A 27,848-nucleotide genomic window follows, 5' to 3' on the forward strand; every position below is an offset into this window, starting at 1 on the left:
AGTCTGTGATCACCACCAACCCCGATGTGCCCCAGACTCATTTCTGGGGCCTCCCACCAGAGGAGTGCACATGATTCACAGTGTTAACATCCCCTAGACAGCGTAGAACTCCCCTCCAGGGGACATACCAGGGCATTCCCACCTGAACCAAAACATGTATGAACACTCTGTATTTCGTGGGCTTCCCCCACCTCTGATGGATCATGATTGTGACCATCACTTTGACCAACAAACATCTAAAATGGCAACAATCAAGTCTTGTTGGATCTGTGGATGGCACTATCTTTCATCTCTGCTATGTACTCATATATTTTCTCTTTCTTTTCCCTACATATTTTCTTAAGTGATATCTTTAGACATATAGTTCTATTTCTACAGACAATAACCAAAACAGATACATACCTTTCTTCCAATGCAACCAAACTCTAAAATAAACCTGAGCTAGATAGATAGACAGACAGACAGATAGAGCTCTCTCTATATATTTATGTATATAGATACATAAACTCTGGTCACACTGTGTCCTTTCACTCTAATCAAGGGTTCTGTTAACAACAACCTCAGTTACTTTGCCTCTGAAGTGGGTTGCAACACAGCCATCAATCAATACATTTAATTCAAAAACATATAAGACACCAAAAGTTAGGAAGACAATTTATTACATATTTTCAACATAGAACTTTGTTCTTGTACATTTCAAGTTGTACAACAAAAGTAAGAAAAACATTTTCTTCTACTTTTATTCTACCGTAGAAAGTTTAGAACTCTGATTGCTTTCCATATAATGGATAACTGATAAAGTCTCAGTCTTTTGGTGAAGCAAGTTCATTGAGGCAGAAGATACACTGATTTGCTGCTTGAGATACTTTAGGAAGCACTTCATTGCTATTTATTTGGTAAAACAAAGCAGAGTTGAATTCTCTTTCTTTTAGGGACATTGTTTATCTTCAATCACATGCTTTCAAAAATACCTATGATGGTTCCGTTGTAGCCTGATCCTTGGCAGTTAGAACCAGCTCTGCAAGGGCTGAAAAGCTTTTTATGCTGCTTGTTTCCAGTCCCATCTTTTGTATCTAAAAAGATACAGAAAACCCATTAATTTTCTTTAAAACATTAAAAACCCATTAATTATTCTACTTAAAGACATTTAGTGAAGGCCTATGTTTTGTCCTGCACTGACATGTGACAAAAACCACAACTGCAACTACTGCAAATGATAAAAATTTGCATCCAACTTTGCTCAGTTAAGTCTCTCCAGTTACAGAAGTGTCTTGCAGGGAAATATTTCACCATCTTCTAGGCAACTTGTAACTAAAGCCAGCTGGAAGTTTCCCAGTGAAGCAATCAGAAAGAGAAGGCTGTAGTTTGTTTTAATGCATTGATTTCAACTGATTCTTTTTTTTCCAACTTCAAATGAAGTTTCTGGGCAATACTCTAAAGATCAACGTGAATACAACCAAGAATAGCCAACAGCATGACAGTGAAAGCATTTCAATAGGCTGCAAGAGCCTATGGCTCTAGCCTTGAACTTCCTGGGAGACAAAAACAACTCTACTATTACAGAGGTTGCTGCAAGTAATTTCTTAGCCAGGACATCTCTTGCTCTGACAATAAGAAAAATATGGCCATGAAAAAACTAAGAGTGCAGTGAAGCAGAAAAATCTGGAACTAAGTAAAACCATAATGAAGTGATTCTGAAAAGGTGCTTGCTGCTGGACCTCTTTGTAGTAGTCACATGTATCAAAACATCTCCCAAATGATTATGAATAATCTGTCCCAGTTCAGCTTAAATTCACATTGCAGTGATGGAGAAGAACAACAAAAGCTCAACCCCAGGCAAAAGCTGACAAATAATAGTTTTCGTTAGTAAGATTTCCACAGTTCCACCCAATTGTGATTAGTCTCATATCTGAGAAAAGCATCTGCTCACACACAAGCAGACTTAATCTACCTGCTAGAATGCATCAACAGCAGCTGCTCATAAACAAGATCAGACAATTCCTTGGCAAATAATGATATAGACTCTTAATTGGAATAGCTATGATTGAATATCATAGTTTGGATAGATATGATTTGACTCTTAGTTGGAATAGAAATGATTCTTAGAAATAAAGGAGTACAAAATAGTATGTTTATACAATTTTATGTAACTACTGTGTACATTTTCTGGAATATTTTCTTTTATGCTTTGCTATTTAAAATTCTGTATTTGGCACTGAAAAGCACTTACAGTTATGCACCACAATAAATCAGGCTGACATCCTCACAGCTCTTGGGAACAGACCCTGACCATGCAGAAAGTCAAGGCTGGAAACACCCCGACAGAAGACAAACAAAAGAAGGGCCATAAAGAAGTTTCTATCAGACCTAAGTCAGGTCCCTGCCCTCCCATCTGCAAAGACAGTGCTTCTTCTTAATGCTTCCAAGCACTGAGCAGTACTTGAATTTTGAGTAGTAAGAAATACAAGCTTTGCATTTGTATAAGAAAAGACAGGAAAGTATACATTGCTGAAGTGGTATCTATAATCACCAAGGTCTGAAATCATCTCCTTTATACAAATATGAAAACACAAACCAAAAACCCACACCAACAAAGCTTTCAAGATCAAAATCAGAGTCAAGCTTCCCTTTCCTCTTCCATCTCCCTTCTAAAACTATTAATAATAATAAAAACCTCATTTGTAATAACTTACTTGTTCTCCAAAATACTCAACGTCTAAGGCCAGCTGCAGTCGGATTTTGTTATCATCACTCATGCCCCCATTTGTACCAACAGGGTTTGAAGTTGCACTTCTTCTGGCTTGCTTCAACCTTTTTAGACTCTCTTCCATTTTCTTAACAGAACTGAGCACATCAGATACAGTTTCATAATACCTGAATTAAGGAAGGTGAATGAGAAAGAAAAAAATCCACTTTACAGAAGAGCCTACTTCATACGCAGAAGTACATCACTGGCCCCGCTGAACAGTGCCAGAAGGAATGGCTTCCCTTGCAAAGAAGCTATTTACTAGCATTATCAATTAACCAGTATTTCCATTATTAGTTCCAGAGGTTAATCTGAAGATTACTATTCAGTCTTGAAGACTCCTCATCACAACATTTTTGACTTGTTCAAGACATCTGTACACAATAGTGACCAAGGAATGCAATTGAACAACTTTAAACAGTCAAAATCAGCCCCTCTTTACAATCAATAGACTATTGAGTAATTTTACAAACAGGACAGGAATAACAGCCTGACAGACTAAAACCCACATATTTTTAGAAAAGTCATAAAAGTGTGTATGAGAGCACACATGTGCACACCAGTCAGAAATGTCTATTTCTAAAATGAAGAAAGTGATTTAAACAGGAGTCTCAGGAAGCTGGCAGGAAAAAACAGAGGAACCCTAACCCTAATTTAGAAATAGCAGAGATAAAATAAAACACCACTGCCCACGGAGAAAGAATCCACATCAAAGAAACCAAACATCAACAACTAACAAGAGTTCAAAAAGCCTTATGGACTGAAATCCCACGTGTAAATGGGAAGAGCATATAATACAAATTAACAGATGCCCAGGACAGTGAGTTAACAATAAGAAGAGAAAACGGAGCAACAATGGGAAATTAAAAGATCCATGAGAGAAATTACCAGATTAAGCTATGTTCTGTAATTTGGTAAAATACCTAACTTTCAAAGAGCCTCTCAATGAAAAATATTACTCTAAGAATTAAGAGTTGAAACAATCTTCCTGATGATTACTTTTAAACAAGGAGGTAACAGAAAGCAGACAAGCTTTTTAAAAGGGTAATTAGATAGGGATAGCTAAAGAAAAAGTGCTTGCCAGTGCTGTGGAAATTTGTTTCACGATAGCATTCTATGAAAAGCAAAAGCATTCCAGTAAAAGTCAGTCACATCCTCTTTTCCTATCTTGGTATTTCCTAGTCCTACTCACTTGTGATTAATTCCTACTCCTAAATCCTTCTGACATTTAATCAAATTTAGCCCCCAGTGATTTTTAACTAGTTTATGCTCTTTTCTGTTTTTTTCATTAGGATGCAAGAATGTACTATCACAGCAAGAAATTAATTATTTGCATCTGTATTCTCAATAAAGAAACTGCAATATTCCTCCGTGTAAAAAATTCAGTTTCTTTGACGTGTCATTTGTCAATGAGGATAAGATTTTGAAACAAAATGATAAAAATAATAGCAACAAAACATGAGAACAGAATTGGACAGAAAAGTCTAAGGAATTAAGAAATGAACCTGCCAGTCCTACTGGTTTAACCACTGCCACTATGTTTAACCTAAGTTAGAACTGCTTTTTGGGAGACAAAAAAGCTCTGGCTGGGTCCAAGGTACTACAGAACAACTACTTTGCATGGTGTCACCAGATTTACTGAAGCTTTAAAAGCAAGACTAACCAGGCACACAGATGTAGAGAGACAGACAAGAATTCACCCTAAGATATTTTAGCTCAATAACCTTGAGTGGCTTGAGATTCCAGGAATCTTTGCAGTTCTTCAGCAATATTACTTAACAAATAACAATAAACTTCTCTCTATGGACTAAAAATTGGTAAAGAGACAACGAGCTTGAAAAAAGAGGTTTTGTGCTAAATGAAAACGACCCGTGCAGTCAAGATCAACCTAAGCTTAGCCCTGTCCAAAATACTTAAGAAAAATTTTCAGAATGGTTGGTGAAGGTGTAAAATTGTCTTAAAATTTTAAGTCTATTCTGAAAGGTACCAGAAGGGGAAGAGTAGGGAGGCATAAGGAGGCAAAGGACAAGAAAAAACTCGTGTTCTGACTATGGTTGAAAACCTCAGTATTACTATGTGGTTAAATCTCAGGAGAAAAAAAAAAAATCAATCTATGCTCAGCCACAGCCAAGAGAAAATATAATAGGCAAAGAATTATTGGGAAAAACCATGTAAGGACAGACAGAAAGCACAAATTATATTTTAACCTGCATGGATTCTTCTGATATTATCATCTATGGTCAGAAAGGTCAAAGAAAACTAACAAAGCAAAACTATAAAGACGGGAAAAGAAAAAAAACCAAAACCATCCAAATAGGCTAAGGCGACTCTTTAGTTTTAGGCAAGGTTAGAGATAAGAAAAAAAATATAGCTAACACGAAGAGTAAATTGTCCACAACACAAAAAGCAGGGGGTATCCTATGAAATTTTCTGGCAGAACTTTCAAACAAAAGCAAGTATTGCTCTCTCACATTACATGCTTTAACTGGCCGAACTCACAAAATGCAACATCCCTGCCCAGAAAGAATTTAAAATACAGCAGTAAGAATTTAAAATACAGCTAGACAAATGGAAAAAAAATCCATTAAGGAACCTAATGCATATGACTACTCACGTTCAAAAGCTGTCAAGATGCTAAATAGGAAACAGAAGATCTGCTAAAGAAAGTATTGCTTTATGACTGCCTTATTAAAACTGTGAACAATTAGCTCTTCAGCCATTTAAAAGGCCCAAAGCCTTTTTTTTAAACCACTAACAAGTTGGATAATCGTTACATACATTAAAGAAGTCTAAGGACAGTAGAACTCTTGAAAATTCAGACACTGTTCGTTGAAAGTAACAAGGTTAGTAACTTTCCCTGAAAGCAATGAGATTAAGGTCTTACATCAATTCTGATACAAAATGCACATGTTTAGTTTACTGCTGCATTCCCAGAACTAACCAATTTTTCAAATGCCCTATCCACCCTGTCATGGTTTGCACAGGTCTTTGGATTCCCTGCCCAGCTCTTCATCTGCTGAACATGCAACACAAGAGTAAATCCAAGGAAATATTTCCCATCTAAAGAGTGCTGTGTTTTGGTTTTCCTTACAGTTGTGTTAATTTATAGCATTTTGGTTTTTTTCTGTGCCTGTTCAACAGACAATAGAGTTTTAAACTAAGGAAAAAAATGTTCTGTTCTCTTACTTCTGTGTGCTTTCAGAGAGAGCACCTTCCAACCACTGATGAATCATGGGCTGCTTCAAGGCATCTCTGTAGTCATTCTGCAGTCGGTAGAAGGGCTTAAGAGCACTGTCAACATAAGGTGAAGCTTTAGTTGGCACCTCCTGGCAGATGACAGGGAAGCAGGGGAAGAAGGAACCAGTCATTTACTTACTGAAAGCATCAACACCCAATTCTAGCACATGTAAAAAATGCTAATCTTGTACCTAAGCAAAGAGATATACATAAAGCCACTTAGGACAAGTCAATAAAGAGATCATTACACACAGGAAAGACACCATCACAAAATCATTCAGTAGCACTATACAGTGTGATATGATACAGAACAAGGTTCAAAATGCCCAAAGCTTCTTCAGAGATGCATGTGCCAGCATTCCTATTCCTATGAATGCTCTTTCTGCTCATGCTGATTCCAGACAAAGCTGAGCCAGACTCAGTGTCCAAAACAGACTAGTGCACCTTTGTTAAAATACCCACAGCTTTGTACTATACTTCACTAGGTTGAAGACATTGTCATGGGCTCTCTCAAGCAGATATGGACAGGTCTGAAGAACTCTCAATAGTCTCAGCACAGACCCTTCTGAGATTTATTTTTTCATTTGTGAGCAGCACTGACCTTGTTGGTTCTCCTATATAATCTTGGAACTTCCAGTGCACTCTTCAGGTACGCAAAGGAGGACTCACTGAGATCCTGGATAATCCTATTATTCAAGGTAGGCACACAGGCTGATAAAGAAGTCTTTGAATCTTCCAAGGCTCCTATTAAAGTAAAAACGCTGAAGTTTAAACTGAGCTACCCTGCCCAAACACAACACAATTATGTGAATCCCCTCAGCCTCCTAATCCCACTCATGAGCTGGTGTCAAGTACAGGATATGCTTACCAGATAAGTACACACCAGCCACTTATAAAACACTGCCAGTAACACCAACCATTCCTCAGCCAGAAACACAGACAGAGGCAAGGAGAGACAAATGGAGTAAAGGAGCATTCTTCAGGTTCAAAGTTTTTCTAGCATTACCAATGAAGCAAGGGCTTGAATAAAAAGGCTCTGACCTTCCAAAGAAAATAAATTCCCTATGGAATGACTGGAATATGTTCATCTCAAAGCTGTGATTGGCAACAGACCATCCACTGAGCGGGGGATGTGCACAAGCTCCTACATCTCTAATAGACTTGGACATCTACCAGTAGTTCTGATTTGGCGATTTCAGTGGAATTCATGATGCAGAACTCCTGGCTGTGCTTGCAGACAGGGACTAGTTCACTCATGCAGCTACATGCCTAGCTTTAATTATTAAATTAAAATCAAACTTCACACTTCACATAAAGAATGATCAGATGAAAAAACACAATCAAATTAACCAAAGAGACAAATCTAAAACCCAAACCAACCCAAAACAAAAACCCAGGAAGAAAAAAGGAGGCTAAAATACTGAACTGCTTCTACCATTTCAAGTTAAGGTACTTAACCACGATACTTTGATAACCCTCTGCCTCAAATGACTCATCAGGCCTGAGAGAGAACAGCCATTTTAGAAAAACACTTTAGTTTCCACTGGATAATAGAAAGCCTCTCCTTATGTCTTCTTCCCCAGTTCTTTCAAAAGTTTAATGATATGAATCTTCTAGGATAAAGTCCTCACTTTCTGGAAAAAGTCCTAAAAGCACTTTTGACTCATTCAATTTTAATTGTTAAACATTTTCCAGACTCAACAGGTCTGTTCAAGATTGTTTCTATTTAACAATTTAAACAGAAGGCAAGTTTCATTAAGTATTTTCATCGTAAATAATGAAACTGTAAAAGTTGATTTCATTTTTTTGGCAGAGGGGATTTGGGAGAAAGGGGAAGGAGCCTCTCAGCTTTACCTGCAATGCAAGATATATTCTTGAAGCCAATCATTTCAAGCTTTGGTTTAATCATGTCTAAGATGTCAGGAATCTGAAAAAAAAAACAAACAAAAACAACCCAAAACCGAGAGATATAGTCATGTTATAAAAAATTTAATTACTTTCCTACATCCTGCAAGTTTGCAGTGCATCACAAAACACCCTCGATTTCTATCGTTTTACTGTATCTCTGTGCAATCTATACTAGAAGTTTACAATATGCATAGGAATTTAGGCTTACACTCAATCCTCTACCTTACTATTGTACTCAGAGGAAATAATTTAGAATTAACAAAACTCTTGCAATTTGCAACTTCATAAATAACAGAAAATTCAGCCTTACTGAAAATAAATACACAGGAATCATCTCTACTGGGAGACAATTAACAACACACATCTCTCCTCAAGATTCTGGATCATTAATCAAGTATAATCATGATGATAAAACCTTTTCCAACCTCCAAGACTAAAACCAGCAAACACCTTAAAGAGAAGATAACATTAAAGGTGAATGTTGCACCACACTCCAAGCTGCAACAGAGACTTCACTAGAAAAGGTAAGATTGGCAGAGTGACACTTCACACCAAAAAACGGTGGAAAGATCTTATTTTAGAAATTAAGTACAGCAGCTACTGATAAAAATAATTTAAATACCTGAAGTGGTTTGCCCATAATCTGCCATTCCAAATAAGCACAGAGTAGGCCATGTATTTCAGGTATCAGACACCCCAAGTTTTAGCATTTAAGATTTAAAAAAAAAATTATAGTACATTATTTTAAACAATTTAATGCCCTTACAAGATGCTAAAAACATCAGTGAAGATTCTTTCTAAGTAAAATCAAAAGCACAAACCCGATCCTGCAGTTTGTCCAGATCTGCAGCAATATATATCAGCTGAGTACTAGATATAGAAGACAATGGCAGACTTTCTGGAGAAGATCCACTCCCTTGGTCCTCACTGGGGTTGAGGCTTAAAGAAGATTCCTTTCTACCAACTGGCACAGGTTTTTTGTTTTCCTTTGTACTCTCACTGGATATGGGCCTTACATAAACCTGAAACATCAAATTGAAGTGTGAACCCTAGCAATTGTGAAGGTAGTAAAAAGGTGGACAAACTGAAACAGTATATAAAGGACTCGTAAGACTTCAGCATTAGAGTGCCACACTGTCAAGATTTATTACTACATACCATTACTAAAACATGTAAAAAGTAAATGTTAAAAAAAATGAGTGCACTACAAAGTTGGACAATTTAGAACAAATTTGTCTAACCAAGATTAATAGAGGGCAGTCCAGTCCTGCTGTCAAACAACTCCTTTCTCCCACCTCCTCAAACTCTCTGCTGTCAGGCAAGTGCTTCTCCTGATTTAGCTGAGAAAACTAAGGCACTGAATCAGAAAAGAAATTAGAAAGGTAGATCTTACTGCTGTCTTCAACTACTGAAGGGGCATGCACAGAGAAGACAGAATCAGATTTTTCCCTGAGATACAGTGACAGAGTAATAGGCAATGGATATGTACTGTAGCAAGAGAAATTCTGATCAAACAGGAGGACAAAGCAATCAGTTATGGGAGCAGGGTTCCCAGGTAAGAGTGCAATCACCGTCTTTGGATATACTCAAAATTGAACTTAAGAGGCTCTCACAACCTCATATAAGTTGGTCCTATTTTGAGCAGGAATTGGGACCAAATGACTACCAGAGAAATCTCTTCAAATCCCAATTATTCTATTGTACTGTCTCTCTATGGCACAAGAAACGGGGGCTCACTTGTATGGCTGGGAGCAGGCAATAAAAGAGCAAAGCAGTTTCTCTGCTCGGAAGCAGTGATCATTGATGCCGAGTCAGCTGCCCAGGAAACTGGTCTTGCATTCTCAATACTAAACAACTGATCCAGATTGTATCACTCCTTCTTATTTGCAGGGTTATTTTTTCCTGGCTCTGTTTCACAACTTCATTCACTCAATCAACAACACAAAAACAGAAGAAAACTAAGATTTTGGCTTCTTGTTTCGGTGGCAGAGGCAGAATAAAGCAGCATGAAGTACAGCTTTGGCAACCACCAGACAGCAGCACTGCAACAGTACTGATATTTGTGACTGATCACGTGTTTTGTAATGATACTTTTTATAAGCCAAACTCAAAAACCATTAACTTCACAAAAGAACTCTTAAAAAGGGGTCACGTATTTTGCTTCAGAGTCTCTTTCTGATGGACATACCCCATCACCAACCCCTTAAATCAGGCTGCTCTCTCACCTCGCTGATGAACACGGAGTAGCGTGCCAAGATCTGCAGGCTGAGCTTCCACAGGCGGTGCGCTAAGAGCGGCAGAAACATCTGATCTGACCAGCACTTCACTAGACTTGTCCAGACCATGTGAGTGGCCAAGAGACAGAACGAGCTCCCAGCTACAAACAATTAGGCAACAAAGGTCAAGTTCTAAGCATGTTTTAAAAAGATGCAACATCATTGCATTACCCAAGATTTACCCAAGATCTTTCCTAAAATATACAATAATCAGATAGTATTTTAAGAGTTTGTTTCAGGCAATGCTTTACACATTTCTATCTCCTCAATGCTTTAGATTTCAAATTCTACTAAAGTCTTGCTGTAGCTGTGCAGGCAAAAGCAAGAAATGAGAATTTGTTTGCAGTAAAGGCAGAAACAGCTTGGCCAAGTAGTCCACTTCAGGAAATAACATTTCCAAAATAATTTTTGGCAGTCTTTTAAAGAAGTTACATTAGATATTCCTGCCAGCCATAATATAATACTCCCTTAGCACTAAACTATTGATCCTCACCCAGTTATATGAGATATTTTCTATAAATATTTATTTAAAACACTGTACAAATATCCATATTTAAACAAAATACTTTAAAAGTAGTTTAAGTTTACACAGTTTTAACATTTTAGAGAATACAATTAGAAAGATAAGGAATGTGTCCCCAAGTTCCAGACCTACACCTTGAAGTGGTAAGATTTTTATGTTTTTGTCTCCATTAGGATTTTTTTCTCCTGGTTTGCTTCAGAGGGAATGTGTGGATACATACATACAGGAATGTGTGGACACATACATACAGACATTTAGGTAGCCCACAGATACCTTTTTCATAAGTATTCACTCTGTTAGCTGAAATTAGTTCTTCTGATTACAATATGCTTCTAATGCATGTATCAGGTTAGACCCTTCCACACTTGTTCTTCCTGGGCATACCTCCTCCTCTCCTCATAAATCAATGTATATTTCTGGAGCAGACACCAACACTACGAATGACAGCAAGCCTAAATGCTGCCATCAGACAGCGATTTTCACCTCTACACAGTGCTACCACATTAAGAAAAATATGCCCCAATAACACAGCATAGCCTTTTGGTTGACACTTAGAAAATGTCAAATGCTGACAACTCCTTCTTGCACTGAGGGGATGATTCCATAAGTATGTCAGTGACAGCTGCTAAAGAGGAGTTTGTAGTAACCAAAGTCACATTGCTATCCCTGTAACAATGTTTTATACTGTTTGAACAGTTAATCAGAAATACAAAAAGCTCACATGAACCACGGGATGGATGTTACTGAATACTCAAGAGACAGAGTGATCACTGCTATTTATACAACTGATTCCTTTACAAGAAATATTTTTTGCAATAAAAGCTTACCTGGTGCCTCCTCTAGTGTATCTGAAAGTGCTTCTTCTAAGGCCCCTGCTATTTCTCTGAATCTGAAAGAAAAATTTTGAATATCACAATTCAACAGTTGCTTATATTGATGCCTAAACATTTTTCAATGTTTATTTTAGTATTACTTCAATGTGCTATCAATGGACATAAACAGGTTTTAAACCTGGGGTTATTTTTGCCCAACTTAACACCAGCATTCAAACATTTGAAGGAGAACCTTTGACATTTTGCAGGCACATACGAAGCTTATACTTTGGGATACTACTAAAGTCATAGTTGCAAACATTATCAAAATGATAGCTCACAGAGTGACAAATCCTCAGCTTTTTGAGGAGGGAAGTTTTGTGGTTTTGTTATTGTTTTTTAACTAAAAGCAAACAAATTGACACATACTTTCTTTAACCTTCAGATATGTCACGTGATACTGGAGCTCCAGCTTTCTACATGTGTCTTAATAAGCAGTAGCATAAGGTTCTGCAAACAATTCTGTACCTAATAAAAAACAATAGTTTTTCAATTTTTTAGGTATAACAGCCAAAGTTATTAAAACCTCTGATACTTTTCCACACTTGCATCGCTTTAAGCTCCCCTGTAGAAAGTTCTGTTGTCACTGTTTTCCTCTTTTTTGCTTTTATGTGCAACATAGTAACTCTGTAAGTCTTTCCAGCAAACTTACTAATTACAAACCTGTAGGGATTCTCTTAAAAGTGGTAACTATCATTTCCAGATCAGGATAGGAGCCCACCTCGCTCATTTTGCTCAGACTCCTAATGGACTAAGATGGATGTTTAGCAACTAAACACGTTTGTGAAATGGCTTCAAAACCTCAGTTTTGCCTACGCACTGCTTTCATCAACAGAGCAGTGTCTTTAAGTCTTTTGGTGAAAAGGATTAGAGAACAGAGTAAGGTTTTTAACGGTGATGTAATTTTTGCTGAGTATGTCTTAACAGGAAATCACTTCCCCAGTGTACAGCACAATTGTATTGACCTAACCGAAAGAATGAAACACAGGAAAGAGTTACTGGTGCTGTTTGTGCCAGCACTGCTACCGAAGAAATGCCTGAACATCCATCTGTTCCTCAAAGGATCATTTCTAAAGGCTTTAGTAATGGCTGATTTTGCTGGGGAATTTCTGAAATTGAAAAAAGAAAACACCAAACAATCTTCACTATAAATGCTGAAGCGTGAGATAATAGTTCAATCAAAATCTTGTATGACTTAAAGGATATTAATACACATTAAGAGAAAGCTTCCCTGATATATATAATTAGTATGTTGTATTATTTTCACAATTATGCACTGAAGAATTCATGGGCATTTCCAAAGTGAATTATTCCAGTATAAAGGAATACTATCATTAAAGATGAATAAGCTGCTGTTATCCAAACATTTCTCAAAATAGTACACTATTTAGACTTACAGTAATCTTGGATTAAAGGAAAATTATTTTTTAAAGTGTTTTAATCAATCAGAGCTCAAATTACCCAACGGGAAACATTTCTGAAGAGAAATATGCTGAAGCTACATTTCAATTTTATGAGCAAGATGATCAAAGTTTGATCAATTGGTCTCCTACTAGAAAAGCTGGACTTGAAACAAAAAGGGCAATTAATGATACATATCTGTTCAAAGCTTCATAACGGCTGCAGTTCCACAGACACTTTTAGTCTTGCACCACTATGTACTGAATACTCCTGCCCTTCCTTGGGCCAGCATGAATATTTGTACAGTTAAGTGGTTTGGGGAAATTGACTGGAGTTGAAAATCAGTCTTTTTTTTTTGCCCTAAGTAACAGGTCCTTATCAGTTCACTACACAACTGCAGGAACAGATGTGCAAGCAAAAAACCAAATTAGGGTATCAGATGTTGTGACTACAGTTTTACAAAATACCATGAACCACCACAATATGAATACCCAGCTCCCAGCCCCATGTTCTTGTCACTTAAATTTAACTCTACCACTCATAAGATTCCTGGATGGAATTTTTCAGCATAAGAGTAGATTCACCCTGGATTAAAGAAACTATATAACTGTGACTGTGGTAGTGCTATTGCAAATTACAGAATTGTGCAATAAGAAAGGCCACTAAAGTGATACAGGTTAAAAATAAACATAATTTTTTCTTCCCCCTCTTTTGGAAATTCCACTTTTTGTTTGTTCGGGGTTTTTTAAGAGGCTCTCACAAGGCTTTGGAGCAAGAGAGTTTACACATGGCACAGCTGGGTCATAGCAGACTTCATCAATGGTTCTGTTCCTTGCTTGGAGGGTTGCTCTCCAGCCCTACAATGAGACATGTAGACGACCCTTTCTAAAAATACAGTTTTATATTCTATTTTGTTCATTAAAATTCTAACATTACTAGAATTTTAAAAAGGCTTTATTGGGTCTCTCTGTTCTTTTCTAGCTGCAAAGTCTGTAAAAGAAAATATTACAGATACATCAGACCTGCTACTAAAATATCCTAGAAGTTACTACTTAGCTCCTCAGGAACAGGGAATAGGACAATCTTTGGGAATACTGCAATTTAAGGAGTACATCCTATGAGACAAAAAGAATGTCAGAAACACAGCTAAGTCTGGAAAAGCTGAAAGTTCTTGAGTCCTTTAGTTCTATACCTCTAAGAAAAAAGATTTCTTCCCTCACAGTAAGCATTCCTCTGGATTTGCATAAGTAGCATTCAACATACAGCTTACTTTCAGGGACACCGGAAAAAATAATATGAAACAAGAATTCAAGACTTATTTAGATTTGTTCCTGAAACTCTTTATGAGTAGCTTATCAAATCTGGTGTGACAACACAGTACATACTGAGGAGTAGTTATGTGTTTTTTTGCTAAATTCTTGAAAGATATATAGAAGTTACCTGATGTAATTAAATTTTTAGTTTGATTTCCATACAATTTGTTGATAATTGAGACTTTGAATGATGAGGAGGTGTGACCTTAAGCCAGATCATCTTGCCGTGACTAAACTCTACTTTTGAAAGAGTGAACAAAAAAAGACATTCTAACCTTATTTGAAAATATACAGGCAAATTCCATTTGTTGTTAAAGCTGTGGTAAGAGGGATGAGCTCTTAACCTCTTCACGCTGGCCTGGGAGCCACACTGCCGTTCAAATTTCCGTACGAAATCCATACTGGTGGTGTATTTCTGCAGGAAGAGAAGGAGCATTCTGGTCACACACAGGCTCCCAGCAAACAAGGAAGGCCACCACCCATTCTGCAGAACCCTTGGATCATGCTACAACTAAGCTCGAGGTTCAGGATGGGCTGGCACTGCCCCTCATCACCAAATCATACAAGGCTTGAAGCCTGGACTGCAGAGAAAGCAAAACCAAATTAACTTTAAAGTGTTACTCTATGGTAAGGACACTTCTAAAAAGCATAAAACACTCCAAGCACGCTGATCAGGTAAAACTGATCAGAGATTCCTGACTATTTCTGAGCTCAATCACTGGGGTGGTACTGCACAGTACTAACACAGTCAGGTGCAGCAGATAAAAATACAAAACAAGGAGAAATAATGAGGAATGAAACTCAGAAGTACACATAGCCAACTGCACACAAGAATGGAAGCACAATGTTTTTGTCTGTTACACAGGACCTGTATTGTAAGAATTTCTAGAGCTGTTTCCCTAAAAATGTTTTGTAAATATCAAATATACGCAGAAGAACTTCAAACAATTTCAGATAAACTAACTTCATCCAGTGTATACTTTAATAAGATGTTTATGAACAGGATAAAGCTGGTTGCAAGCAAAAATAAAAATTACATTAATCCCTAAACATACTGTGGATTTGGTCTCAAAAGTATAAGAACACTGAAAAAAATGAAATAATAAATTAAATCATGCACAAAGCAGAAAGCCAAACACTTGATGAAAACTAGAAGTGAAACAGTACCAAAAAAGTTATTTCATACAAAATAGACCTTGCTAACAGACTACAAAATTTATGTAAATAAATTTAAAATTGAAACACAACTGCAGTTAAAATTACTTCTGTGAACTGAAAACTAGTTTGGTGTCTGTGCAAGTTTATTCTATTAAAAAAAAAATAAATTAGGAAACAGCCATAAAACCTATCATGTATTCTCATAAATCCACTACTGAATTAATGAAATAAGCCTGACAATCTCTCAGTGCTTCTGACTTCACTGCAGGGTTAGGGTTCAATCCACAAGCCAGAGCACCGTGGGAGCAATATGATTTTGCCTCCTGTGAAGCAGTAAAACATTATCAGGAGCAGCCCCTGTGCTGCTGCTTAGAGGGCCCGCTCTCAAAAACTCTCCTGTGAACAAAGGACACAAACTGCCACAGGGATGTTTTTGTATTGTGTATCTCAGTAAGTTCATAACTTTCTGCCAAAGGTATAATTACGGAATACCTTTATTGTGACGTGGTAGTTTCAGTGTCAAGACAGTGTTCTGAAAAATGCATACAAAAGCTTTTAAGTAACTACTTTTCTCCTAACCTGGTTGTATTTATAGCACAATGGACCCATAAAAGGCATGGGAGCTAGACCCAGACTGAATGACAGATTAGTTCTCTTTCACACCTCCTTTCTTAGATAATAAACCCAGTACTGCAGAAGGGCAAACAAGCTGTTAATGCTCTGCTACCCCAAGTGTAAGTCAAAGATATAAACCAAACACACTGTAAAGACCTATCACTTTCAAAATAGAAGGTACCTCAAGAGACATTTATCTCAATATTAAGAACATCATATCCAGTAGAGGGAATTAACTGCAAGACTGGTTCCTATCTCAGCTTCTAGGATTGGATTGTTGACTGCACAGTTATTTATGAGAAATAAAATCAGGAATCAAAATGGAGCGATTTTCAAACAGAGAAATCTAAACTTAATCTTAAATAAATGTTTAGGAACAAAAGAAGTATTCTTTTCAAATACCCATAAATCTACACATCTAACTCAAATAAAGGCACATCAACCTGAAACTATTTAAAAAAGCCACCTCGCACAAACAAATGCTTATTTTAACATACTTAACATTGCCAGTCTGATTTTTAAAGGATTTAAAACAAATCTTTCAATCCCCCTCTCTCCTCTACACCTTAAAACCCTTACCAGAAGACACTGCATATTTAAACTTTTCAGTGTTAAACCTATACGTAAGTACATATGCAAATAAACATGGAGAAAAAAACTATTCTGCATTTCTATCAAGAAAATGGAGACAAAAGATTACTGTCTAAAATTTGTGTAGCATTACTTGGCTCATCATCAGCGCAAAACAAGTTTAAAGGGTTTCTCCCTCCCTCTCAATTCAGAACTATTAGTCTTTAGATAAGTGTAATAGCATTTTTACACTTGGCATTTCAACTTTGTATTGATTTTAAAGTAAAATATTTTAATGATTTTAATGACTATGAGTCACTTAAGTAGTCAAAAGCAGTCTGAAAAGTACTTTGGACTTACTACATGATTTACCTGGAAGTCATGGGTGAGTGCTGGGATTTTATGGGGTTTTTTTGGATTGCTGGGTGTTTTTAAAATAAACGCAATGCCTTTGTTGGCCAGTAGCAGTGTAACATAAGACAGGCCTTTTAAGCAAACCCAGCTTTTCTGAAGACACAATACACTCCTGCACATCACGCAGCACAGTGCAGCAAAGGCCCAACAAGGCTCACAATCTGCAGTACGTAGGGCATATGGTGAAAGCTTGAAGAGTGACCGAAACTTCGTGGTAAAATAAGAATTCTTATGAGGGAGGACACATTACAGTGTCACTTGCATGACACTACCACAGCTTTCTTCAACATCCATGTAATTTGCTTCTTATTCAGAGACAGCACTGCAAACACGCTCAGTCATGCCTACCTGCTTTCACTTATGCAATCTATCTGTACAAAAGAGATCTTAAACTCCAAGAAAAAATTATTAAAGTGTTTAGTAAAAGCAGTTTTGCAGGAACACATGAAGAATCACATGCCTTATAAGCCTCCACTGGCAAGCCAGGATTTCCTTAAGTCATGTGTCCTGATACACCAACAAGGCCTTCTTTCAGACAATTTATTCCTGCCTCCCATCTCTATCTTGAAAATAAAATGTTTCACACTAATCACAAGTCAAACTGCCAGGGGAAAGAAATTCCATTTTTCAGTAATCATGGTTAAAGACAAGCAGACAGGACATGAGGAAAAGCACAGTTCATATTTTCTACTCGTGACATACTGTAAAGCACTGCCAGAGCCAATCTTCATACTAGACCAAGAAATCTATTTCACCATTAGTAAAAGATGATGCTTTAGACACAGAGCAGCACTACCAATGAAGAAAATACAAGAGTGACAAGTACGTTAAATTCATTATTTAATGTAAGCTTGTGATACCAGAGAACTATTATCTCTGTTTTCTAAACCTGATGGCACTGCCAAATATTTTCAGGTTTTAGTTGACTTGTATTTATAATCACAACATAATCAGCAGTACTTCAAGACAGCAAAAGCTAAAACAGGCAAGTGAAACAACAAATTTTTAAAATCTTCCCATAGTAAAAAATAAGTTGCAACCGAGGTATTTAATTAATATTGAATTAATATTAATTTAACTGAATTAAATTTAATTTAACTGAATTAAATTAATATTAATTTAAAATTATTTAATTTAATTTAATCCTGCTACATAGAAGTTCTAGACTTGTGTGAACACTGAAGTCATCTACTCCCACCTTCAATAACACTGCAATTCTACTCCCAAAATAAACACTAATTCATCTGACTAAATGGTGTCAAATAACTTTTGTATGAGCTCTCCTAACAAACCTGAGGGGAGAATTAATTCCTATGAAAACTGAACAAAGTGGTTTGAGATAACCTCCTCTTCCAAGCCATGCAACAACATGAATTTAGGCAAAAGCAGCAGGGGGGGAAGAAGCTAGAGAACATGACTCTTTCAATTCTTGTGTCTGTCACAGAAATTAGAAATGGAAAAATGAAATTTAATTACCTCATGAAACACATCTGGGTTACCAGGGTTAAAAAGTGATGGCAATTTCTCTTCCAAACCGCGTACTATTTCTGGCCACACTGAATTCACTAAGAAATCATATCCAGGAACAATATCTGCTTTTTCACTGAAAAAAATTGCAATTATTCCATGGTTACATTTTACCACCAGGCTTCTATTTGGAGGCAGGAATCACTAAAAAATAGATGCAATGCACTAGACAAAATGCAATGAAATTTTTTTACATGTTTATACTGATTCCCTAAACTGTTCTTCCTTTGAAGATTCCTTATCTGATTCCACAGTCTCATCAAATCCAAGGTGTTTTTTTGTAACTCTCAAAGTGTTTTAAAAATTTATCAGATACATATTTTGCAAGTGTGCACTGGAAAATTAGTACATTTCAGCTGAGAAATCCTAGATATAATTCAAGTTTTAATAGCTCCAAACTTCCAAGACCTACCAAGTAGGAACAATGTGACTAATGTAATGAAAAAGAGAACCTTTTCCTAATTGTTCCAAACTGTATTTATACATATTGTGTTTGATCAAAAGATTAAAAAATACCTTGATTTTGAAAACTTAAAAATTCTTAGCAGAAGAGATAAAAGCATTCCATTTCAATTTAGTACACCGCACTACAAAGTAGAAACATTCCATTATTAAGAAGAATGATTAAAACTTGCTGAGGGATTAAAAGAATTAAAATATTAGTAAAACTTAGGAGTCATAAAAAGCTCAGCAATGGATGACTAATTAGAAAAGTAATTCTGCAGTCCCTAGGGGCTACATCCATAGTTCTGTTAATTACAGCAGTCTCCTATATTAACCATCCTGCAAACTGATGAATAAATGGATACAATTCAGGAGACTTGAATTATTTAAGTTTGAAAAACAGGCAATTTAATTGCAAAAGGAATTAAGCACTTTTTGAGAACACAGTGGAAGCACAAATAAATTAAACCTGTAGTTTTGGTACATGCAATAAATCAGTCAAACCTCTGAGGACCATCCCCATTTTTCTGATGTGCACTAACAACTCAATAACTTCTGAACTTATATTTTAATAGCTTTATTATGCTATTCTCCTTGGATGAAGTGTACAATCATATTTAATGGGTTCAAAAAAGCAAGTTATCTGACACTTTGTATTATGTGCCAGATGCACAGGACTCACTTCTACTACTGAAATACAGGATTGTCTTTGCTTCCTCTGAAGGTCTAGGCTGCAACACCAGGAAAGTCTGTGCACTGTTTTGTTTTGAAAAACACAGGCATGAGATACAAATCAAATTTGACTATGAATCCTCAGGAAACGCCAGGTAAGTCATTAGAGCATGAAAGCTGATAATGCACAGGATTTCAAAGCATGTGATAGCTGTTGTAACTTCAGTGCAGCTGAGAAGCCCAAGATATTTACCTGGAAATTGCTCCCCCTGTTACTTCCCGCAGGAGACGGCAATGATGAGGAACAAACTCCAACAGCCTATTGTACATAGCCTGGAGGCCATTGGGGTGGGATTGCACATACTGCTCCACCATCACCTGCCAGGAACAGCTCAGTGTTAAATGCCAAAAAAGTGAATATAAAATATGCTGTTATGCAAGACTCACAAAACTCTTAACACTATAACCTCAAGTACTGGGATAGTCAGTATATTACTTTTTTTTCATTATATTTTCCAAGTATAACTTGCTAGCTTGAATTATTACTTCCTTTAAAGCAGCACTCTTAACTGCCAAGACTGGCCCCAAAAATGGGAAGGAGATCCCTTCTTTTAAATGTGAGCCCCTGTGTCTGGCTCCCAAACCACTGCCACATCACTGTCATCTGAAGCAGTCTGCCAAGTTAAACAGGCAACTGGTAAAAGCTAATTCAACTCAGAACAAAGTAAAAATTCCTTCTAAAAGTTGAGTGCTTGGTCCAATCCCAAATACAGGCAAGCCAAAGCAAAGCATCTTCTGTGACATTGCTAAACCTTTAAAGCAGCTAGCAAATCAGTTTGTCTGGACAGTGCCTCATACTCAGTGAAAAGGGATAATCTCTGCCATAAAGAGAAGGAAGACAGTAGAAAAATAACAGCAGCTTGTTTCTTGGTATTCTTCCACAAGTCTGAACACATTTGCCTTTTGCTACATAAACAACTGGAATGGTGCAGAAGTGGTGAAAGAATAGACCCTGAGAAAACTGAGGAGAAAGTGACATGTCCCACACTGTAGCAGCTGTTACAGCACTCAGCAGACACCCAATGGAAACCTGTCCTAAACGGGAGAGGTTTGGTTTTTTGATTCTTTAGCCCAAGAAAAATGGAGGTAAGAAAAAGAATCCACACTGGATATAACCTGAAATTGGTGACAGGCAGGTAAGAGAATTCCTCCATCCTTTTTTCTTAAAGAGCAACAACAACCAAATTGACATTTTACTGCAGCTCAGTTCTGTTCTCTCCACAAAGATATTTTGAAGCTGCTAACAAAAGCTGGAGGTTCACAGGAAAAATAAGCATGTTTGGAAAACAAATGGAATTTTTTTATGTTATCTTACCTCATCTACATAAGGTTTTACAAGCACTTGGCCAACTAATGCCTCTGCATCTCGTGTTTTGTCAATTGTTGCGTAAGTGCGTAGACAGTGGCGGATTATGTCAACATTTGACGTTTGAAGGCCTTCCAAGAGCAGCCCTTCCAGAGACTGCTGCAACATGGCTGTTATTCCAGCTATACGCTTCAAAGAGAAAGAAAATAGTCATAAAAAGCCAAAATCAAAGCCTGTCATCATTGTTGAAGTAAATTCATCCAGATGTGCCTAACTCGGCTTTCTATCCTTACTTGAAAAGTACAACAATTTGATAACTGCCAGTGTTGAACGACCATTAACACAAACTTAATGGGCTACTGATGCTATATAACACAGGATTTATTATAATAAAGCTAAAGGCAATTATTATTTTCTATATGTTGTAAGTTATATAATAAGTTATATCAGGTCTGCATTATCCTGAGGAAATAAGTCAATAATTGCTCCTTGTTCAACTGAACCAGTATGTGACAATAAACAAAAGATTTACAATAAGTGACCAGGGATAACAATTGTAGCATTTATCCCTCACTGTCAGAGACTAAACAAACAGCATGTACCCAGCACTACTTGTCAAATTACCACAAACCAATGACACTGAGTTACACTAGCAAACACCAAAGAAATTAGATTCCTTCTGGCTTCTGCCAAACAGCTTCTTCAGTCTACATAATATTCTCCCTTTTGCAAACCATTTTTCCTGATCTCCCATGACATCTTTTCTACTAGATCTGACTACTGTAGCAATGAGTCTATTGCTACACTACCTGCAGATATACTCCTGGCCCTGTAACTCTGCATTTGAAGGAAGTTCAGCAACACACGTTAAGGTAGTCAGAGCTGAACTGTGAATATAGCCAGGAAAATTTCTTCTCTCCCTTTTTACATGCTGTATTGTGTCCAACCATCCTAAAATGATTAACAGAATTTGTAAGGAACATGCAAAGTCAGGAATCCAATTGGTGACTAGTCATAAAAGCAACGTTCTGATGAGCCTTAGGAACAACAGGTACAGGACCAAAGACCTGGCAAACACCATTAAGGAAGCCACATGACAATGTTCTCCCACTCCATACACTACTCTGCTGCTCATGCTCACTGCTGCTAATATCCAAGTTTGATATCCAACTCAGTGGCCAGAGGAGTCTTGTAAACTGTCCATGTAACAACATGATCCCATGGATATCTGGAGCTGAAACAAGTTTATACTGCCAACAGGCACAGGCACAAAATGGAACTCTGAACTACCTAATAGCCTGAAAGCCATTAAGAATGACTCCCTCATGAGAAGCAGCTTAAAGCATTACCCCATCTCCATATTCACAGCTTTCTTTTAGCACAAGTTTTCATTTATTCCCTCTCCCCACTGAATGAATAGAAGAAAAAAAGTCCCACCAAAACATCAATTAATCTTTTACAGTAGGTAAAAGAGTATACTGGGAGATTAGTAATGGCCAGCATAATTTCATGAGAAGAAAAACTTGAATATATTCAAGCCAGCCCCTATGTAGGCACATTCCATTTATATTCTGGTCTGTACACTACAGCTAACAAAGCCAACATAAATCTCTAGAACGAGGCCTCAGTATCAGTAAGCAGACAAACTGCAGGATACATTAGGCTAACAAAAATGTCTGTTGTATTTCCTACTCTTATTCTCCGTAATTTATCCTAAAGAAGCAAGCAAACAGGGCATGCATCCTCAGAAAAAGCAATCGTTCTAGTCAACTGATAAAAATGACCTCATAAAACCCATTTTTCTCCAAAAATTATTTCAATAAAACTCTGTGGAAACAGGCATTTGTCTTCCAATTATACTGGTTTTGCTTGACTGTGCAAGTGTTAAGTGTCACGCAATACTTACTGGTCTCACTTTGTCTAAAAGGGGCATTCCTTTGCTTTGTACTGCATGAAATTGTAGTTGATTAAATTCTGTGGCAATTCTCTCTAAAACTTGTCCAGTTAGAAGTGGACTAGAAGAGAGATGATACAAAATGAGAATACACAGTTAGATCCTTTCAAACCAACTCACTCTCATCTGTAACAGATAGACAGAGCTCTCCCTCAATTTTTCGTAGTTTAAATATTTTGAATTCTGACAGGTACTACTATAATTATTGCAATCAAGCAATAATGATCTGGAGCACGCTACATGATTAGTGCTGCTTTGCAGCTCTAACATGAAGTGGGTGAAGCAGAAGCTGAGAGGAACATAAGCTCTTGCCTCAGCAGTATGAAGCACTTTCTTCCAGATGGCAGTTTTATCATCACATAAAAGGTCAGTCTTAAGAGAGCTCAGAAACTGCACCAGGTGACCTTCACCATCCAGATTTGTTTCTTTCTTACTCTGTCATATAGTAAAACTAATGACAGTTATCTCTGGAGAAACAGTCCTGCACTTTTCAAGTCCACACAATCCCAATAGAGCTGAATTTTCAGTTGTTCAAGTATGATCTCAACTGCAAACGTAATTCTGCAAAGTGCCCCACCTGACTGAAAACATCTGCTTTTGTCCCTCTAGGTATCAACCTACTTTCTGGTACACCTACCCCCCACTACCATGTGATCCAGCACACTGAGCTGAAGAGACAGTCTCACACTGCATCTTTCCTCCAGCTTAAATTGTACTTGCATCCCAGTCAAGACTTCCAGGTGCGTGACTGGTACATCAGTTCCAAAACTGGCTGAACGATATCCTGCAATCCTCAGAAAAGGCAGAGGAAGAGGTTTGACTGGAATTTGTCACAAACCTTCCTTGTACTAGGTTTGCCTTGCCTGCCTTCAGCTATTCTTGCAGCAGCCCTTTCACTTACACATAAGCAGGGAAAACAAGAAAAACTATTTTGTTTCACTTACAAATGAAATTGGAATAAACCATAGAGAGTATTTCAGACATGAGAGGATTAGTGACTTCTAATAAAATAATGTAAAATAAAACAACTGCAGACTAACTTCACAAAGCTTGCTTACTGAAAGCACCACAAGCAACTTGGAACTTTGGAGTCTGAGTTACACATTCTGTGAATGACTGGCTTGCAGAAGACTAAAACCAAGAAAATACCAAAATTATAGTAATTTATTCCATCAGAGTTACATTTCTAAAGATACAATCACTGCTTGTAAATTCACCTTCAATAACACCATGAAATTAAGTTAGTCCCATCAACAACAAACAAAACCAAACATTACAATTTCTTACCTGTTTCCCTCTAAGGAGGACAATTCTTTAGTGCCTTGGGAATGTAGAATCTTCTCAATTTTCTCAACAGACTGAATAACATGAATAAGTCTCAGGACACACATCTGTAATTAAAGAAATTAATTGTTTGTGTCTAACCCCAATCCTAACTGATATCACCTAAAGAAAATATTTTAGATGGTTTCTCAGCTCTTTGGGTTTTTTCTGTTTTAAGTTTTCTCCCTTTATCTTAACACTTGAGTCATTTCTCAGTTGAAGTATTGCTCACATTTGTCCATAAAACACCACATATAAATGTCTGTCACAGATGTAGGACAGCTGCTCCTATCCCTGATGTTTTTTAAAGTCAAGCACAAAGACAAATGTTAGTGTGTCCCCTGCCCATAAAAATCAAACTGCTGTACCTCAATTCCATTCATAATAAGTAAGTTTATATGCTACTGCAGTCAGAAACAAGAGCAACTATAACAAAAAAAAATTCCAACTAAATCAAACATATGTTTTGGGCACTACAGTAAAACAAAGATTTATGATCAACTAGACAGTGTAAAATATGAAGTCTGTCAACCAAAATGTCAATCCATTTTACAAGTACAAAGTCCTGCACAGTGTGCATCTAGACAGCAAAGAACTTTCTTAATTTCATTTTCTCTGGGTTAATGGCAAATCAAAGTCATCCTAAGGATGATCTTATAAAGGTAGTAATTTATCTGCTGTACCTTTTTTCTTCTAATGTCTTCTTGTTTAGTCATTCGGTCATCTACTGCTTGAATTCCTTCACTGACACAAGACTTAAGACTCTATGAGAGAAAAAGTCAGTATGTAAAGCTTGCTTCCCATTTAAGGGTTGAAAAAAACCTTAAAAAAAAATCTAATTTATTAGATTAATAAAATCATGGGACTAATAAATGCTACTGTACATCAAGTGAAAAAGCCATAAATACAACTAAATAACTGAAAGTAGAATCTGCTCCTTAGGTATTGCCACTGCAAATATAATTATTTCCACCATAACCCTTCTTTTATTACCTTAAAGACAACAAATGACCTTTGCCTAAAAACAGGCTATCAACCCACTACGTTTTTGTCCTGCAACTGAAATTATAAATCAGTTTTAAATAATATTTTTCATGTAACAAGGACTTCTCTATACTAGCTGACTCTGTTTTCTGTTAGACAAGAAGGGTGTGACATTTTGAAGGCACTTTTATGAAGCAAGCATCCCTTTGAACTGGCTGCCAAGATGATCAAAAATTGCCCCTTCCTATAAATACCAAGTCAGTGTGGAGGAGCCAGAATAAGATCCACCTCCAAGAGCGTGAGGTTTTATGGTTAAACCACACACTGAGCAAAATAAATCCATAAAGGGACTGTGTCCCATCTGAATTTTTCTACCATCTTTAAGTTATTAAAATATTTAAACAGCTCCAAGATATCTCCATAGACTTGTCTTGCAAGAGTCTATTCACTTGTCAAATTTTAGAAACTCTTTATCGCTTGGTTCAAATGCACTATAAGAAACATAAATGTACTGCAATACAAGTGTCTGAAAACACAATGCTTCTCCTACTAGCAATCTAAGTCATCAATTTTCAAAGAGTTTTTTTTAATTAAGAATTTTTACAATTTTTTTATTGTAATAAATATTATTTTGTGTAGAAGACATTCTGTACATCATATGAGAGCGAGCTGAATTTACCAAGCTGTTGACAGTGATTGTTTTGGACTTACCATAACTTCTTCCCTTAACTGTCCCAAGGGTACTGAAAGCTGATTGAGAGCCTTGTCCATGCCAACCTAAAGAAATTACCACAAACACATTTATTACTTTTTTTTATGAGATCATATGTGAAATACTGACAAAACCTATCATTTTACAGATACTGAAAGAGAACTGAGAAAATATAACTTCCTTTATAATTTCCAGCTTTTCATTTAATACAAAAATATGTTCTCTCAAATACAAGCATAAAGATGTAAGACTGCTTTCACACAAAGCCAAAAGATAAACAAAATTTCCTCCTATGGAAAGTTTTCCTCTCAGAATAATGTTAAGTCTCAGTCTTTGAATCTGTATAATTGGAACAATTATAATTTTCAGACACAAAGTTGGGGATTTTTTAAGATACAAATAGTTTAAAGATTACTAAAAGAATCCTTCAGAATAGCCTTTTATCATTGCTATTCTATTTTAATAATTTATTTCCTTCAATTTTAAAAGTGCTGACAACTTGAAAAAAGTTTGCCCTGAGTCTAACTCCCTAACAAATCAACTTTTCAAGACAACATACGTACATCTAAAACATTTACTACAGGCCAACAGCAATTCTGTACAGCAATTCTTAAATTCTATAGGAATGGTGTCTCAGTGCAAGGATTAGAGACCTCAGTACAAGATGCATTAAATCATAAAATGCAAAAATAAAAGCCATATACTTTTCATATGAAAAATAAAAATCCTACTGAACTACACTAAGCGTGAACTACACAGTACAACCAGTAACACTTACTAGATTTGTTGACAGATTAACAAAATCTGCATAGTCCTTATTTATGAGTTCTACCATGGCAGTTTTAAGGAGTTTGTAATAGAGCTCCAGATCCTCTCTGAGCTCTTCCAGCTGCACACGTTTCCTGCAGTCTGACACAAAGTGATCAACATCAAAATCCGCCTGAAACAGGAAAGAGAGAAGGATGTAAGTAAACAGTTCACACAAGGAACACACCCAAAATAAAGTACTCCATATGCCTGTGAGTTGATTAAACTAAAGCCCTAGGGGGCAGAAGGCTTCTTAACGCTGTAGTTAAACTCTCGGGTTTTAGGCTGAAAAGCACACAGCGTCGTGGGGCTGAATATCCAAAGACCAGCTCGCCAAAATACAGGAGACTTAAACAAACAAACAAACCACAAAACAACTGCCAAGAGTCGAAATGAGTACTGAGAACTACTCTGCTCTCTCCAAGCAGCCAGGCCTCTCGCTCCGGTCAGTGTGAGCCCGGCCCCACCCGGGCACGGCCGCCTCCCGGGTCCCCCGTCACCGGCACGGCGCCTCTCCCAGCCCGGCCGGGGGAAGGGCCGTGGCTGAGCGGGCCCGGCGGGCGGCGTGTGGGGCGCGGCCTGCGGAGCCGGCGTGCCCGGGCTCTGCCGGGACCCCCGGGAGCCACGGGGGCGGATGGGTTGGAAAACGCCTCCGGGAGCATCGGGCCCAACCTGTGACTGAACGCCACCATGGCACTTACGTCCTGGCATCGAGTGCCACGTCCAGTCTATTCTTAAACGCCTCCAGAGATAGTGACTCCACCACTTCCCTAGGCACGTGGCTGAGCCGTAAAATCCCGACCAAGGCTCCGGGCCGCTCTCTCCCGCAGGGAACCCGCCACCCCATCCTCAGGAAGCCGCTCTTCCCTCCGCAACCCTGCAGCCCCGGCGGTCCCCGCGCACCTTCATGAACTCGTCCTTGTCGAAGCAGAGGTTCTCGGGGCCCCGCGGCAGGTTCATCTTGGCCTCCATGGCAGGCCCGGCGCCCGCACCGCCCCTCGGCCAGCGCGGCACCGCCGAGCGCGG

At 37.6% G+C, this 27,848-nt stretch overlaps 1 protein-coding gene across 3 annotated transcripts; it reads right to left on the reverse strand.

Annotated features, from left to right (window-relative positions):
- Positions 1–638: 638 nt before the first annotated feature.
- COG2 (component of oligomeric golgi complex 2) lies at positions 639–27,848 on the reverse strand. 3 transcript variants are annotated; one of them, XM_039707151.1, is made up of 18 exons: positions 27,726–27,848; positions 26,794–26,955; positions 26,015–26,080; positions 25,003–25,083; positions 24,284–24,387; positions 22,949–23,057; positions 21,052–21,231; positions 19,930–20,054; positions 18,510–18,636; positions 14,552–14,691; positions 11,518–11,579; positions 10,117–10,268; positions 8,713–8,913; positions 7,838–7,910; positions 6,585–6,727; positions 5,933–6,072; positions 2,694–2,874; positions 639–1,073 (listed from the first exon to the last, which is right to left on the reverse strand). In XM_039707151.1, the coding sequence occupies exons 1-18, from the start codon at positions 27,792–27,794 to the stop codon at positions 972–974; spliced, it is 2,217 nt and encodes a 738-aa protein (XP_039563085.1). In that variant the 5' UTR covers positions 27,795–27,848; the 3' UTR covers positions 639–971. The 3 variants fall into 3 exon arrangements, with proteins under 3 accessions (XP_039563085.1, XP_039563086.1, XP_039563087.1); XM_039707152.1 differs by lacking the exon at positions 8,713–8,913; XM_039707153.1 differs by lacking the exons at positions 26,015–26,080; positions 26,794–26,955; positions 27,726–27,848 and having other exon boundaries at positions 24,284–24,389; positions 25,004–25,083.

The sequence above is a fragment of the Passer montanus genome, unplaced genomic scaffold, assembly GCF_014805655.1.
Source record: "Passer montanus isolate IOZ18808 unplaced genomic scaffold, ASM1480565v1 scaffold2, whole genome shotgun sequence".
Lineage (NCBI taxonomy): Eukaryota > Metazoa > Chordata > Aves > Passeriformes > Passeridae > Passer > Passer montanus.

What these genes read in the sequence shown, in the direction of transcription:
- COG2 (XM_039707151.1), bottom strand. Translation starts at nt 27,794, where the DNA reads ATGGAGGCCAAGATGAACCTGCCGCGGGGCCCCGAGAACCTCTGCTTC. An exon ending in TTAATCTGTCAACAAATCTA is followed by an intron (nt 26,081 to 26,793) that starts GTAAGTGTTACT and finishes TAATTTCTTTAG; the next exon opens with GTTGGCATGGACAAGGCTCT. An exon ending in GAATATATCTTGCATTGCAG is followed by an intron (nt 6,728 to 7,837) that starts GTAAAGCTGAGA and finishes TTACTTTAATAG; the next exon opens with GAGCCTTGGAAGATTCAAAG.